This window comes from Brassica oleracea, chromosome C5 (assembly GCF_000695525.1).
Source record: "Brassica oleracea var. oleracea cultivar TO1000 chromosome C5, BOL, whole genome shotgun sequence".
In the NCBI taxonomy this organism is placed as follows: domain Eukaryota; kingdom Viridiplantae; phylum Streptophyta; class Magnoliopsida; order Brassicales; family Brassicaceae; genus Brassica; species Brassica oleracea.
The window spans coordinates 36,924,368-36,938,861 of record NC_027752.1 but is presented as its reverse complement, the minus strand read 5'-3'; the positions used below and the strand labels follow the sequence as shown (position 1 = coordinate 36,938,861).

General features: G+C 39.4%; 2 protein-coding genes across 2 annotated transcripts; both read right to left on the bottom strand.

Moving 5' to 3' along the window:
* Positions 1-5,489: 5,489 nt before the first annotated feature.
* LOC106292205 lies at positions 5,490-6,356 on the bottom strand. Its single transcript, XM_013727816.1, has 3 exons — positions 6,265-6,356; positions 5,964-6,030; positions 5,490-5,807 (listed from the first exon to the last, which is right to left on the bottom strand). The coding sequence occupies exons 1-3, from the start codon at positions 6,354-6,356 to the stop codon at positions 5,490-5,492; spliced, it is 477 nt and encodes a 158-aa protein (XP_013583270.1).
* Positions 6,357-10,459: 4,103 nt separating this feature from the next.
* LOC106292204 lies at positions 10,460-14,179 on the bottom strand. The gene is made up of 4 exons (XM_013727815.1): positions 14,087-14,179; positions 13,355-13,996; positions 10,893-10,976; positions 10,460-10,787 (listed from the first exon to the last, which is right to left on the bottom strand). Exons 1-4 carry the CDS (start codon positions 14,177-14,179, stop codon positions 10,482-10,484), a joined length of 1,125 nt encoding a protein of 374 aa, XP_013583269.1. The 3' UTR covers positions 10,460-10,481.
* Positions 14,180-14,494: the final 315 nt, after the last annotated feature.

Genomic DNA, 14,494 nt, shown 5'->3' with positions numbered 1-14,494 from the left:
CAGGCCATACAAGTGAGCATATATATTCCCATCTCAGATTGAATATGGGTCATGAGCCAGACATATACCATCTTAAGAGACTTTGAACAAACCACCACAGACATATGTGCCATCTAAGATGGAACCTCAGAAAAGGATTGAGAATATATGTTGGATATAAGTATGTCTTTCTCCCATGAGTTTTTAAGAAACCTTGAGCCAAATATGGGTGATCATATTAAGGCCAGGTACACGGATTGCATGACTAATGAATCCGACTATCCAACATTAGAAGGAGAAAGTTATAAGCTGGTAAAGAGTAAAAGAATGATAAGAGAAATATAATGGTATTAACCATCATTGTCTTGGCAAGATCCTCGGACTAAAGAATATGATTTAAGACGTCCAAAGAAAAGAAAATTATACAAAGCTAGCTAATCAGATGCCAGACACATTGACCCGAAAAGAAAAGAATGACTAAGTCAAACCAGCTTAGCACCAAACGAATTTGATGTCCTAGAAAGAGACATAGTCAAGTTGCTACAGAGTCTATACAAGATAGACCAATGAGTTCCATAAGATAAGAATCCTCGAAAAGAAAGGAGAAAGGTGCATAGAAAGATAAGACAAATCCGTGGTCATTAGGGAAACCAGACCAGACATAGAGATAAGGTTGGCCAGCTGAACATCTAAGGTGCCAAACCATGTAGCTTGGGACGCCAAGCTGCTAGGTAATAAAGGTCCTGGATAATGAGATCTCAAATCGATTAGATCATGTCTAGAACACAATGGAACTATATAAGAGTGTCGGCACATAGATGATATATTTGTATAAGGATGCACAAGAAAGTAGCACTTAAACATAAAGATATAAGTGAGGATCATGAACCCACGTAAGAGTACTCGTAAAGATTAAGATTAGATTGAAAAGGAATGTGGGATTAAAGTATATAAAGAGATAGGCGTATTGGCCATATAGATATAGAGACGCCATATGATGATTAAGCCAGTGGATAAATGGGTCCTGTGAGGAAAATAAAAACGTGAGATGAAGAACATGATCACATGGTCTAAGGTGTTCATGTTCCTACTTACAGCATTAAAACATGGCTTGTTACACAAGGATACTCACAGAGACCAAGAACAGTTTATAAGGAGATATACTCAATTGTGGTAGATGCTACTACATATTTTCGAATTGATAAAGGTCTGGTCATAAGAAAGAAATTAGATTGACATATAATGATGTAGTACGCAGCATATGGATCACTGGATAAAGAACAACATTTTTCCTAAGCTGTTTATGGACTGAAAAAAAGCAGATGCATATAGTATGTAATACTTAGTAAAGGAGTTATATAAGAACAATCCAATTCAGTACATATATACTTATAAAAGAAATTTGAATTCCTTGTGTTTACTTATACTAAACCAGCCTAAAGAGAGGTTAATTGGTTGATACAGATTATCTATTAAATCTCAGAAAAAACTATAAACCATCGCTGCAACACTAGCCAAGAGAATTTATAGTCGAAGTTGATATATCAACATGGACCGACCATTGTAGTATGGCTAATGGAAAAGAAAGATCAGCTATCATGTGGCAGTCCATAAGCACGTGTGGTCGAGGTCCATGACCTAATATATATTCCAATGCGTGGTATGATCCACGGCAAAAAAGGTCATGGGACGCCATCAAGATATAAATATAGGACTGCAAATGTAAGTATAGACCATTATGTATATCAATGGACAAGGTAGAACCTTAATGGCCAAAGAGATTGACCAGGGGTATGTCTGGTCAAGGTCTAATGTATGTGACATTACCGAAGGCAAGAGAGATCGATAACCATGTATGAGGTCCATGAGTGTATCTGGCCGCAGAGCCATAATTTGATGAGATTGTGAAACTCATTGCAGCAATGATCATTGACCACGTCATGATCTTAGACACTCATGAGACAAGTTATGGACATGTATAGACGAGGTCTATGACTCAACATGGATCGATCAGATAAGAGTATGGCTGATGATAATAAAGAAAGATCAGCTGTAATGGACAAGACATTGGTGCATATGGTTGATATACATCCGTGTGGAGAAGATGCACCAGAACATAGGCCTACGACCTGAAATTACAAGTTCATGGTACCATGCTCAATCTATATTGTCTATGAGTATGTTTAGTCGAGATCTGTCCGACCAAAGTATAGAGTGGTCGACAGCAAAGATTCACGCCTTGTCCATGCACACACGAGTTTCCAGAAGACATGAGAATTTCAAGCATTACAAGATTATTCAAGTTACAATTCAGCAAGAGCTATTTCAAACATCAACATTCAGGACGATTCAAATTAGAGGGAGTAGTGTGTGTTGTACTCTTTTCTCTTATCCATGGTTTTGTCCCACTGGGTTTTCCTGGAAAGGTTTTAATGAGGCAACATGAAGCACATTACGAACCCTGAATGGTTATGGCGTCCAAAGGGGAGTGTTATAAATCCTTATGTGGACGAGCCATAACTGGCCTGATCCAGTCCAACCAGATGCGGCCCATCCGGCCCGTACCACATGTCCAAAGGCGGCTGGAAGCTTTCCATTATACTTGACCGACTTTCCTTTTACTTATGTACTTAGGTTTTCCTTTTTCTAGTATGTTTAGGATTTCCATATTACTATGGATTTCCATTTATCTATGACGGTCTATTCTTGTATATAAAAGAACCTCTATGAATGAATAATATACAGAGATTCAAATCCTTTCATCTTCCTTATTTTATAACACCAAAAGCCAAAACATGATATGAGAAATATTACATAGACGATTCGACAATCGCCAATACTATATGCCTTACGAGGATCTACGCTTAACTGCATCGTCTGAGTGGCTCACTTGATCATTATTCACTGAGCGGCTAGAAATAGATTTTCTTTCGACGGAAAGAAAGGGTATGTTCATTTGATCTTGATCTTTGTGGATCGAAAAAAGAATTAGACTAGATCCACAAGAACCTCCTGATAATATCCAAAAGTCCTATGAAGATCCACGACGGACCGGATTTACTTGCACTATGTTGAATATCTCTTATAAGCTTTTGTTCTGTGTGTCTGCATAATTGTCTAATAAATCGCTTTTGCCGGGAATTGAAACTTGAACATGCTGTAATGTACAGTCTGCAAGAAATTATATAGCTTGGAATTCGAACTCCAGACTTGAGTGTAAAAACCTTTAAACCTTAACTTAAGTTATAGTTCTAACTACCGTAAATCAATTTTTACGTTTCTTAATAGATGTAGTCCTCTATATTTCTTGTTTCTACATCTTTTTTTATTCAAAGTTTTTAATATCTCATCAACTGAATTTTCTTTCTCTGTTTCTCTATGGTTCGAGTGTTTTTTGTATAACAGATTATAGACCAAAAATAGTGTACTTGCTTAAAACTTCTAAGAACCGACTTTTGTTAAACTGTATAATGTTTATATAATATTTTACTTCAATTTTAAATCATGTTTAATGCTTCATTATATATATATATAAAATATCTAAGATGTTTCTATTCTTATATTTTTCCAAAAATGTTTTACGTACATGTTTCAAAATATCTTGCTTTCGTATACTCGTTTTCAGTTCATATCTAATCTATGTTAGTAGTGCAAGAACATATGAGGTTATATGCTTTGTACTAGCTAGAAACAGTTTAGCAATTGACTGATAAAACTAATCGTAAAAGAATAATATATTTCAAGAAATACATAAACCCAGTTGGGAAAATTTTATAATAATACACCAAACTAAATTGTTACCATTTTAATACATGTTTTTTAAGGATCTAGAACAATAAAAATGCAATATAGCGGCTTCTTGGTCGAGCAGAGACAAAACTTATCGTGTATCATGAGTTCTTTAACAGCTGAAGGTCTTTCTCATTAGTACTGTCTCTAGTCGTGCCAGAACTGCTGAGTTATCTTAATGGCCAATGCAAATATGAAACATGATAGTATTACTTTTGAATATTCTATGGATCAAGCTAGGGAAGTTATGCTTCAGCCTTAACAGTTCCCACTTCTCCGCAGTCTCATGGGTGAGATATCCATGTGTCTCAATTCCATGAGCTTATTGTCTTTACACCATACTTTGTCTGCAGGTAATAGGGCTGCAATGGAGATAGCCATGATGATCAGTGGTACCAATCATACATTGCTAGAAAAAGTCTTGCTTGGTTATAAAATCCTCCTTGCCTGCAGATCATTGACCTTATGCTCTTGGTTTGGACCTACTTAATTTTGTTTATATTACGATGGATGGCATTCTTGGTCCCTTTCTCTCTATTATCTTGAACTTGTTATCTGCTGTTGGGAGCTTTCTTGTATGATGCCTATTGTCATTTTAATTTCTTACAAGCGTTCCTGCGATTAACTCTGTTTATGTTTAGAATGGATTTTCTCAGCATTAACAAAAGAATAATACATCAACTATTTTATCCAGTTTACAAAATATAACCGATTTAAAACTCGAAGATAGTTCTCCCGAGTGAAGACAATAATATGGAATTAAGATTCAACCTCCCTGAACTAAAATATAAACAAAGGAGAATAGAATGAAAGATTGGAGAAAAATAAGCTTAGAGCATCATTAACACTATAACCCTTATGGGTTTCTTAAATTTTTTTTTTTTGTCTGATTATAAAAAAAAAAAATTTAAAAGCGCACCAATCGGGGGCCGCCACGTGTCGGTGGAACCCGCAAACAGTGCAAAAAATCCACCACAATAGATCCTTATCTCACGCCTTCTGTCACCGGTTTTATAATTTTGGTGAAGCCCACACACTAATTTTGGTAAAGAAACCCCATTAACAAACCCCGATAATCATGGCCTTAGATTGATGTAAAAGAAAAAACATCCAACACTGGAAATATCCCTCTAAATTACAACAACCTCTTACTGTTCGGTTAGTTAGAGACACAACGACAACACAATGCCTTTTTTTTCTTCTATACCAAACTATTAAACTTTTTTTGTAACACAACTTTTTAATTAATTCGATCAAGCGAAGTTTGGTGGTACAATAAATTCAGTTTCTCCATTAACAAACTTCGATAATCATGGCCTTAGATTGATGTAAAAGAGAAAACATCCAACACTGGAAATATCCCTCTAAATTACAACCACCTCTTACTGTTCGGTTAGTTAGAGACACAACGACAACACAATGCCTTTTGTTTCTTCTATACCAAACTATTAAACTTTTTTTGTAACACAACTTTTTAATTAATTCGATCAAGCGAAGTTTGGTGGTACAATAAATTCAGTTTCTCCATTAACAAACTTCGATAATCATGGCCTTAGATTGATGTAAAAGAGAAAACATCCAACACTGGAAATATCCCTCTAAATTACAACCACCTCTTACTGTTCGGTTAGTTAGAGACACAACGACAACACAATGCCTTTTGTTTCTTCTATACCAAACTATTAAACTTTTTTTGTAACACAACTTTTTAATTAATTCGATCAAGCGAAGTTTGATGGTACAATAAATGTAGTTTCATCTGCCAAGACTTGTTTAGCTAAGTTATCTGCTACAACATTGTTCATCTGGGAGATCCATCGAAAGGAAATAGCTTCGAAAGTTGAAGCAATTGCGTTGATGTCGGCGGTGATGCCATAGAGCTCTGAAGCTTCAGTAACAGTCGTCACTGCTTGAATCAACTGGCTCGAGTCCGATTCACAGCATATGCGTGTGTATCCAAGCTCCTTACACTCGGTGACAGCTTCAAGGAGTGCAAGTCCTTCCGCTGTAAGAGGAGAGCCGACGAAGTACGCCGGGACCTAGAAAGATCGAGTTCTGGTCTGATCCGAGATAGTCCAACCGCAGCCCGCCATCAGAAGATCCTCCCTCCATGCCGCATCCGATCGAACCATGGCGCAGTTTTCGGGAGCTAGCCTTTGTCCTGCAACACTTTTGCGTTCAGTAGTTCTTTTTACCTGGTTAGTTTCCCACTCCTTCGCTAGATAAATTGCTTTTGATACAATGTCTTCTGGTGTCGTCCACCTATCATTAAAGATGGCAGCATTCCTAGTAATCCAAATCTGCCAAATGACCCAAGGAGCTAGGCTACTTTTGATCAGACAAATCGGTGGCAGGCAAACTCTTTCACACAGGTTATTCCAAACATGCTCTAAAGCTATCGTTCCTCTAGGTTTGAAGCTTGGCATCAGGGGGGTTGCAGCCCAAACCTTTTGCGCGAAATTGCATTCGAAAAACAGATGATTTATAGATTCGGACCTTCCACATAGCTTGCAGTTTCCATCAACTCCAATATGTCGCCTGATCAGCTGCTCTCCAACTGGTATTGTTCCATGGAAAATCTTCCACATAAACAGTTTAATCTTTGGGGTTGTCTGCAGTTTCCAGACGCTCTTTCTCTAGTTGGTGATTGTCTCCACAGCTTGCACTTCCTCTGTTATCGAGCTCAATAGCATAGCAGCCGCATATCATGTTTTCACAGATTATTCTCCTGTGTGTGTCAGAGGCCAAATCATCTTATCAGGAGCTCCCGATTTGCTAGGTTTGATGGTTCTGATTCATTTCTCTTCAAAGGGGAGAATCATCCTGATTTTTCCCACATCCCATTCCCTAGTTTCTGGAATCAACAAGTCTGCGACTGTTGCGTTTAGTTGAGAGGCTGGTGGCGGTCCCATTGGTCTTATCTGTGAGGTAACGTTCAGCCATGCATCACTCCAGAAATTGATACTTGTGCCATCTCCTACTACCCAGCTTATGTGACGTGCTAGAGGTCCCTTCCAATGAGAATCCCTCTCCAGCCGTGTGACATCGCGTCCGTTTCAGCACATTCCATGATTCCTTCAGTTGTGCAATATTTTCCCGTCAGTATTCTCGCAAAGAGGCTCTCTGGATGGTGGAGGATTCTCCAGCTGAGTTTGGCCAGATATGCATCGTTAAAGCTCTGAATGTCTCGAAACTCTAAGCCCCCTTTGTCCTTTGGCATGATCATCTTCTCCCAAGATATCCAAGCCATCTTCCTATTGCCATTGCGGTCGTCTCACCATAAGTGAGTAAGGGCGGATTGGATCCTTTGGCATAGAGATTCAGGGAGTTTAAAGCTTGTCAGGGCATGAGATGGAATCGGCGAGAGTACACTTTGGAGCATCGTCGTCTTCCCAGCTGTGGATAGAAATTTGTTGGACCAACCCTTTTCTTTCTGCTTAATCTTCTCCACGATAGAGCTGAACATGTCCCTTTTCCTCCTTCTGAAATGCTCCGGTAGTCCAAGGTATTTGCCTACTCCTCCCTCCTTTGTAATGTTGAGTTTTGCCTTCACCGCTTGTTTCAGAGTTCCCAGTGTTCTTTTTGAGAAAGTTATCGATGACTTGTCGACATTGATATACTGCCCCGAGGCTTTTTCATATCGGGTTAGGAGCGCTTGAAGTGATGCACTGCTCTCTTGCGAAGCTTTCACAAAGAACATGGTATCATCCGCAAATAAAAAATGATTGAGTCGGGGACTCCCCCGCGCTACTTTAATTCCTTTTAAGGAACCATCTTCTTGTGCTCTGTTGCAAAGACCGGATAGAACCTCACTACACATTATAAAGATGTATGGTGAGAGAGGGTCTCCTTGACGGATTCCTCTAGTTGGTTTAACTCTTCCTCTAGGCGAGCTGTTGATGAGGAAAGAGTATGAAACAGAAGACACACATTGCATGATCAGATTTACCCATGTGGGATGAAAGCCCAATCGCTGGAACACTTGTTGGATGAAGTCCCATTCTAGCCGCTCATATGCTTTGCTCATATCGGTTTTGACCGCCATTGCGCATCTTTTTACAGCTCTTGAGATTTTTAGGAAGTGAAGAACCTCATGTGTGATCAATACATTATCAGATATTATTCTTCCTTTGACGAATGCGGACTGGTTTTCCGAGATCAGCGAGGGGAGGAGAGGTTGTAGTCGCCTAGTAAGGAGCTTGGATATGATCTTATAGTACACATTGCACAAGGAAATGGGTCTGTAGTCACTCACTTTCTGCGGGCTCTGTATCTTCGGTATCAATCGGACAAATGTCTCATTGATCCTTGTCGGTAGGGTTCCGGTTTCAAAGAAGGCTTGTACCTCCTTTAGAATCTCTGGTCCAATGGAATCCAATTCGTATGAAAGAAGCTTGCTGAAAAGCCATCCGGCTCTTGCGCTTTATCGGCATGGATCGACAGAACAGCTTCTCTAACCTCAGCAGTCGAGGGTTGTTTGATCAGTTCTGCGTTTTGGGTTGCTGCGATCTTGGCTGTTAGCGCTTCTTCCACTGTGTCCTTACTGTTGCCTTCTATTGTTGTATACATCGTCTGGAAGTGGCGGACGATTACTCGTGCTATCTGTTCCTCTTTGTGGACCATAACTCCATTGATGTCTTCGATCACAGAGAATGCGTTAGCTCGCTTTCTGTTTCTAGAGACAGCATGAAAGAACTCTGAATTTCTATCCCCCAAATTCAGCCATAACACCCGACTGCGTTGGCGCCAATGTTCTTCCTCCGCTTGATAGGCGGCACTTAGCTCAGTTGTGATCCGCTGGATGAGTGTAGTGTCATTGGCTGGGCTAGTGTGTGCACTTTCCAGTTCAAACTTCTTCTCTTCTATGAGCTCTCTGATATTTTTCTATTGTGCCCTAGTCCATTCTGATATTGCTGTCATGACTCTTGCAATGCACTCACTGATGGTCATATTCTCTGCATTAGCCCAAGTAGTTGCCACCAGCGCTTTCACTTCTTCGTTGTCCTTTAACCGGCGGTCATATCGGAATAGACCTCTTCGATTTTTCTTGTCGGGCTCAAAGTATGACATTAATGGTTTGTTGTCTGAGCCTTCATATGCAAGGTATTGGCATCTCGCCTTTGGAAACATCTCTGCCCACATGCTATTGACTATAGCACGATCAAGCCTGCATCTTACAAAATGTACACCTCGCTGCCCTCTCCAAGATAGGGGATCGCCAGAATGTTGCAGATCATACAAGTCAGCCTCCGCCATGAATGTGCGCATGTCCGTGAAGGAGCCTTCTTCCCTACTCGGCCCTCCTTCTTTTTCGGTATTACTCGTGAGATCATTGAAATCCCCGGTGATAAATAGCGGTGCGTCTCTCGAATCCGAGAGGGAGATGATATGCTCCCATAGTTATCGCCGCTTAGGCTTGTCTGTGTTGCCGTAAATGAACGAAGCAAAAAAATTATTTCCTTCAAATTCAATACAAGTGTCTATATGATTTGCATTTGCACTCAATACTTGTAAGTTCACTTCTTGTTTCCAAAGCAAAGCGAGGCCCCCAGCTCCCTGCCCAACCGGTGGATCTAGTACTCTATGCTCATATGTTAGCTGCTCTGTCTTTGCTAAAACAAAGCTATCAGGATTTTTGGTTTCCATGAGAAACATGATGTCTGGGAAGATGTCTTTCTTCAGTTCCCGCAATCGTTGAACTGTCCGGGGATTCCCCAACCCCTGACAGTTCCAGCTACAAATTTTTAAGGAACGAGAGAAGAAGGATTCTGAAAATCCTTCTTGTTCCTTGTCTTTGCTGCGATCATTTTACAGATGAGTTGATTTTCTGAATTTGTAGTCGCTCCTGATAGACCATCTGAGTTTTTGGAGGTTGTAGCTTTTGAGTCGTCTGTGATTAGTTTCTTCCTGCAGGATGTTGAGCTGTTCTGCACCTTTCGCTTGCGTGAGCTGGTCCCTCTGATTAGCTTCGGGCTCTGATGGACAACTCTTTTTCCGGGAGGGCGTCCCAGCTTCTTTTTCTCTGTCTGCTTCTCATTTGTTGTATCTTCATTGTTTGTGTTCCTCTTTAGTTTGGAGGGGCCTAGACGTTGTGAAGTAGGAAGACGTCATGGTTTCCTTTTTGGTGCTTCTCCCTCTCTTGGAGATTCCTCTCTATGTATTGTGACTTCTGTGTTGATCGGTTCTAGGCGCAGAGCGGTTGGGATTTTTTTCTGCAGTAGGGGGGGCTTCTTAGCCCAAGTGCAGCATCTGGCTCAGTCTCAGTCTCAGCCCTGGCTGCTCTGACCATTAGTAAAGCTGTTTCTTCCAGTTCTCCTTGTTGTTCTGCTTTTTTCATTCGTTCGCGCCTAGCTGCGCTTTCGGTCGGGTCTGCACACTGTGTGTACTGCACCATCACTTCTCTTACTTCCTCTAGCGCGGCCTCAAAGGCTTCCTGGTGTGTTGCTTGCAGGGGAATCCCCCTAGCTGAAACCTCACCCATTGCCTTGGAAGAGCTTGATGCATCTCCTTTATTCATAGCTCTGTTCTCTGTTTACCAAACTATTAAACTAAAAATGAAAAATGAGTTTTAAATAAAGATAGATGCAACAACTATTAAAAAAATAACACTCCTAAACATAAACACCAAGCTATGTCTAGCCTGTCTTTGTTGGACCACTATTCTTCATAAATCAGACCAGGGCTCCTTGCATTGCCTCAGCTTCAGTCTGAGGCTAAGGCTGAGGCTGTTCTTGTTCTCCTTCCACAACTTCTTGTCCATGTTCATCTCCTTGGGTTCCAGCTTCAGTCTTTGCTGCTGCCTCCTCTGACGGCCCTTCTTCCACGGCTTGTGGCTGTTCCACGGGTGGTGCCTCCACTTCTTCCACGACCTGTGGCTGCACTTGTCTCATGGCATGTGGCTCCACAGTCAACATTGGTATTAGTCCTTCCACCTCCTGTCTAGCTTGCGACATTTCTATAAAGTCGTTGCTCTCAATACCAGCTGTCAACACATCCAAGATTTCTTTTGCTTTCTCGCACTGAAACATTCAGAGACCAAAACCAAACATAAGAATCAAGAATTAAATCCAATAAACAAATCAAATAAAGGACAAGACTCTTTCATCATAATCAACTAAACTTACAGCAAAGTCAAGCTTTCTCTTGAGTTCTCCATAGGCAGACTCTGATGTCCCAGTAGCTGCCCTGATGGACATTGGTGTGGCACTCTAGGTTCATAAAAGGCAAACAAGTTAGGTATAAAGTTCTTCACCAAATTCAAAACAAGACAGTAAATATTTAAATAAAATATTAGAAACTCTTAATTATACCTATTGAAACACATTTCTAATGAGAAGAAGAAGATGCAATAAACAAGATAAATCAAAACAACACCAACCAGATGAAAAAAACCAAAAGCGAGGGGACATGAATATAATAAGACAACATCTGGAAATTAGTCAGTTTTTAAATTTTCGAAAACAGACAACCCGGCAATGATTTTAATTAACAAACTAGATTGGGCGGATATATTTTTTGTTTTATATTTAATTTTTATATTTGTGTATTTTTAATCATATTTTTTTTTATAATCATATTTTTGTAAAATATTTTCTTAAATGATTAGTAAGAGGTTTTAATCTATTTTATTAAAATAGTTGAACCAAATCTAGATTCTGACCCGTCCTTTCAAAAGGTGAGTATATTTTTTATTTTAATTTTTTTTTAGAAATTTAATTTTTATATTTATGTATATAATATACATATTACGCCGATATTTTTTATAATTTTATGTATTAGAACATTTTTATTGGACTAAAATTTATCAATTGGTCATGATCATGACCATTGACCTATTCTGATATGTCCTTTCAAAAGGTGGAATTAAAATTAGATTAAAAATTAACATTTGGTTTAATTGGGTGGACCGACCCAATCATTGACTTATTTACAATGCCAAGTCAATGTTCGGTACAATTTTCAAAATATTGATTATCTATTCTATTAATAGGTCATGAAAAGTAACCGACAAATCACCTTTTCTAACCTAGAATAAATCTTTATAAATATTTGGATCTGAATTTTAATATGATGCTAGTGTTTTCGAAATGTTTTAATTCGAATTGATCATTCGGCCTGATATGTGTTTTTAAGATTCTTTCGTTAGATAAGAAAAGGGCAAGTGGTTTTTGTTAACCTGTTAATAAATAATAAATATTTTTTTTTGAAAAATAAAAATAAAAAGTAATATTATTAGTGAGACATTTTTATAATATATATTGAAATTGGTTTACCAATATTGTTTTGGTTTATGAAACTAAAATTGGTTTATAAATTAATTAGGTTTATTAAACCGATTTCAATATTTATTTATATACACACATATATATATATACATATAAAATATAAATAAATATATAAATACAAAATACACAAGAAACAAGCGACAAAAAACAACCTAACAAAACCTAAAACTAAGTTGTCGTCCTCCTCTTCCATCGCACCCTGGACGCTTCAGCCATCATCAAGGCTTCAGCCACCATCGCTTCACCTGAAAAAAAGACAGTGTAAGAGATCCGAATCCTCTCAACTTGAAAACTGCGACGAAATTGAGACCGTGAAGACCCGAAAGCTTGAGACTGTCATCTTCTCAGCTTGCCAACAATGATGAACTTAAGACCATGACGACAGATTGATTGTCTCCACACCAAGCTTGTGATTGTCATCTGTACGGAGAGCAAGCATCAATTGAGAAGAAATGAAAGAAACGTATGGTTGGAATATTTTATTTTTGTGCTTGCTTCATAAATCCATAAATCCAACTGTTTTTTTATAGAAAGAAAAATAACTGTTTAAGGGGGTGATTGGTAGTTGCTGTATGTCTGTCCACAGCCCTATTTATTTCTACAGCACCAAATTCAGAGCAATCAAGCTTTAAATTTTTTTTTGAAACAACAGCTCTTGAAATAACCTACAGCTGTACAAGTGCTCTGCAGAACCAAATATCCAAAGCAATTTTTTAGTGCTTTTCATAAAATTCTACAGCAATAAAATTTAAAGCCACAGCAAAAAGTCTACAGATTTTTTTCTACAGCAAAAATTTTAAAGTTACAGTCCTTACCAATCAGACCCTAAGTTAGAGAGAAGATCGTGAGTTTTTATTCAATAGATGCAGTTAGAAAAGATATGATTAAATTTTTTAAGTATGTATTGTTGAAAATAATTGTTGGACAAAACCTTTATTAACTGATCATGTTCCTAATTTAATAGTATTGATGATTACAATAAAGAAATAGCCTTTACAGAGATATCGCGAATCTATCTCAATCAACATGACAAAGATTGTAAGGCCATCAGCATTGGTGCAATTCTCAATAGATCTCTCGGTAATTAAAATAATACATGAAAAAAAGAAGGTAAAGAAACAGATGAGAGAGAGAAGAAAACGTCTCTTTATGAAAAGATTTTGTCCGAAGTCATGAGAAGCGTTGGCCACTTGTCTGTTATTTATTGTTCTATATTTTTGTAATATTAAACTTTTTGTCAAGAGAAACTTTGCAGAATTTATACCGCTGCGGGTGCCCTAATATATGGGATAAGAAATTACCTTTCTAGGCCTGTTCCAAACGATGTTAGGTGTACATCCAGGTCCACGCCACATCCTTGACGCAACGGCCACAGTTTCTCCACCAGCTGGAGCAGCGATGACGACTCCACCGCTAGATTCACCTATGCATAGCCTCTTACTCTCGCTCACAGCAGCTCTAGGACTCGGTGGCCTCCCCCTTTGTAGCATGCTTGCATACGTACTCGGATATGGAAGACCTAGAGTTGCACCCGCAGTTGGAGAGATCGGAACAGATCCGTCCCTCCTTGGACGATCAGGTCGTCTGTTTGCCGACTCAGTAACCACCTGGTTCGGATCTGTTACAGGCAACTCGGGTAGCTCACGGCTTGACTGTCCTAGCATATCAAGCGGAGAGGAGTTCATCGGAGGAACCTCATATCTGGGAGCGACCAGGTCTGCCGCAACAGCCACTCTTTGCCGAGGAGGAGGAGCAGCAGCAGCGATCTTGTATAAGTTGTTAACCATGGTGAGAACGCCACTCCTCCTCAACGTCTTGAGATGGTAAGTCACCAAAACCGCGTGACTAGGAGGCAAAACGGCGTTCGATCTCTTGATACGCCTCGAGATCCTCGACTTGCTTGAACCATCAGGTTCGTTCAAGTCCCTAATTGCAAAAATCATCTACACACATAAAAAAAGGTCAGCATTTCATAAAAGAAGAAGACCAAACCAAATTGAGTTTAAACTATAAGAAGTTAGATCCAAACTTACGTCGTCGTAAGGAGGATAGTTTATGGAAGGCTGCGCCTGCACCAGAACAAGAGCTAACTGAGAAGGAGGCGTTTGCTGCTGGGGCTGGGGCATGAACTGGGGACAGGGCTGGAGCTGAGGCCTAGGTTGGAACTGGGGCCTGGGCTGGAACTGAGGCTGGGGCTGGAACTCGGGATGGGAATAGACATTGTTAGACAGGTTAATAGGTGTTACATGGAGAACGGGTTGGTTGGGAGGAGTGACATGACCGGGGACAAAGGAGGTGTTAGAAGGATAGTTAGGATCCATCTGAAAAGAAACACTGAAAACAACAAAAAACCGGCTGAAAGTGAGAAAAAAAAATCCACTGGAAGATTATATTGATTATGATAACAACCAAATAAACTACACAACTTACACAACAAAAAG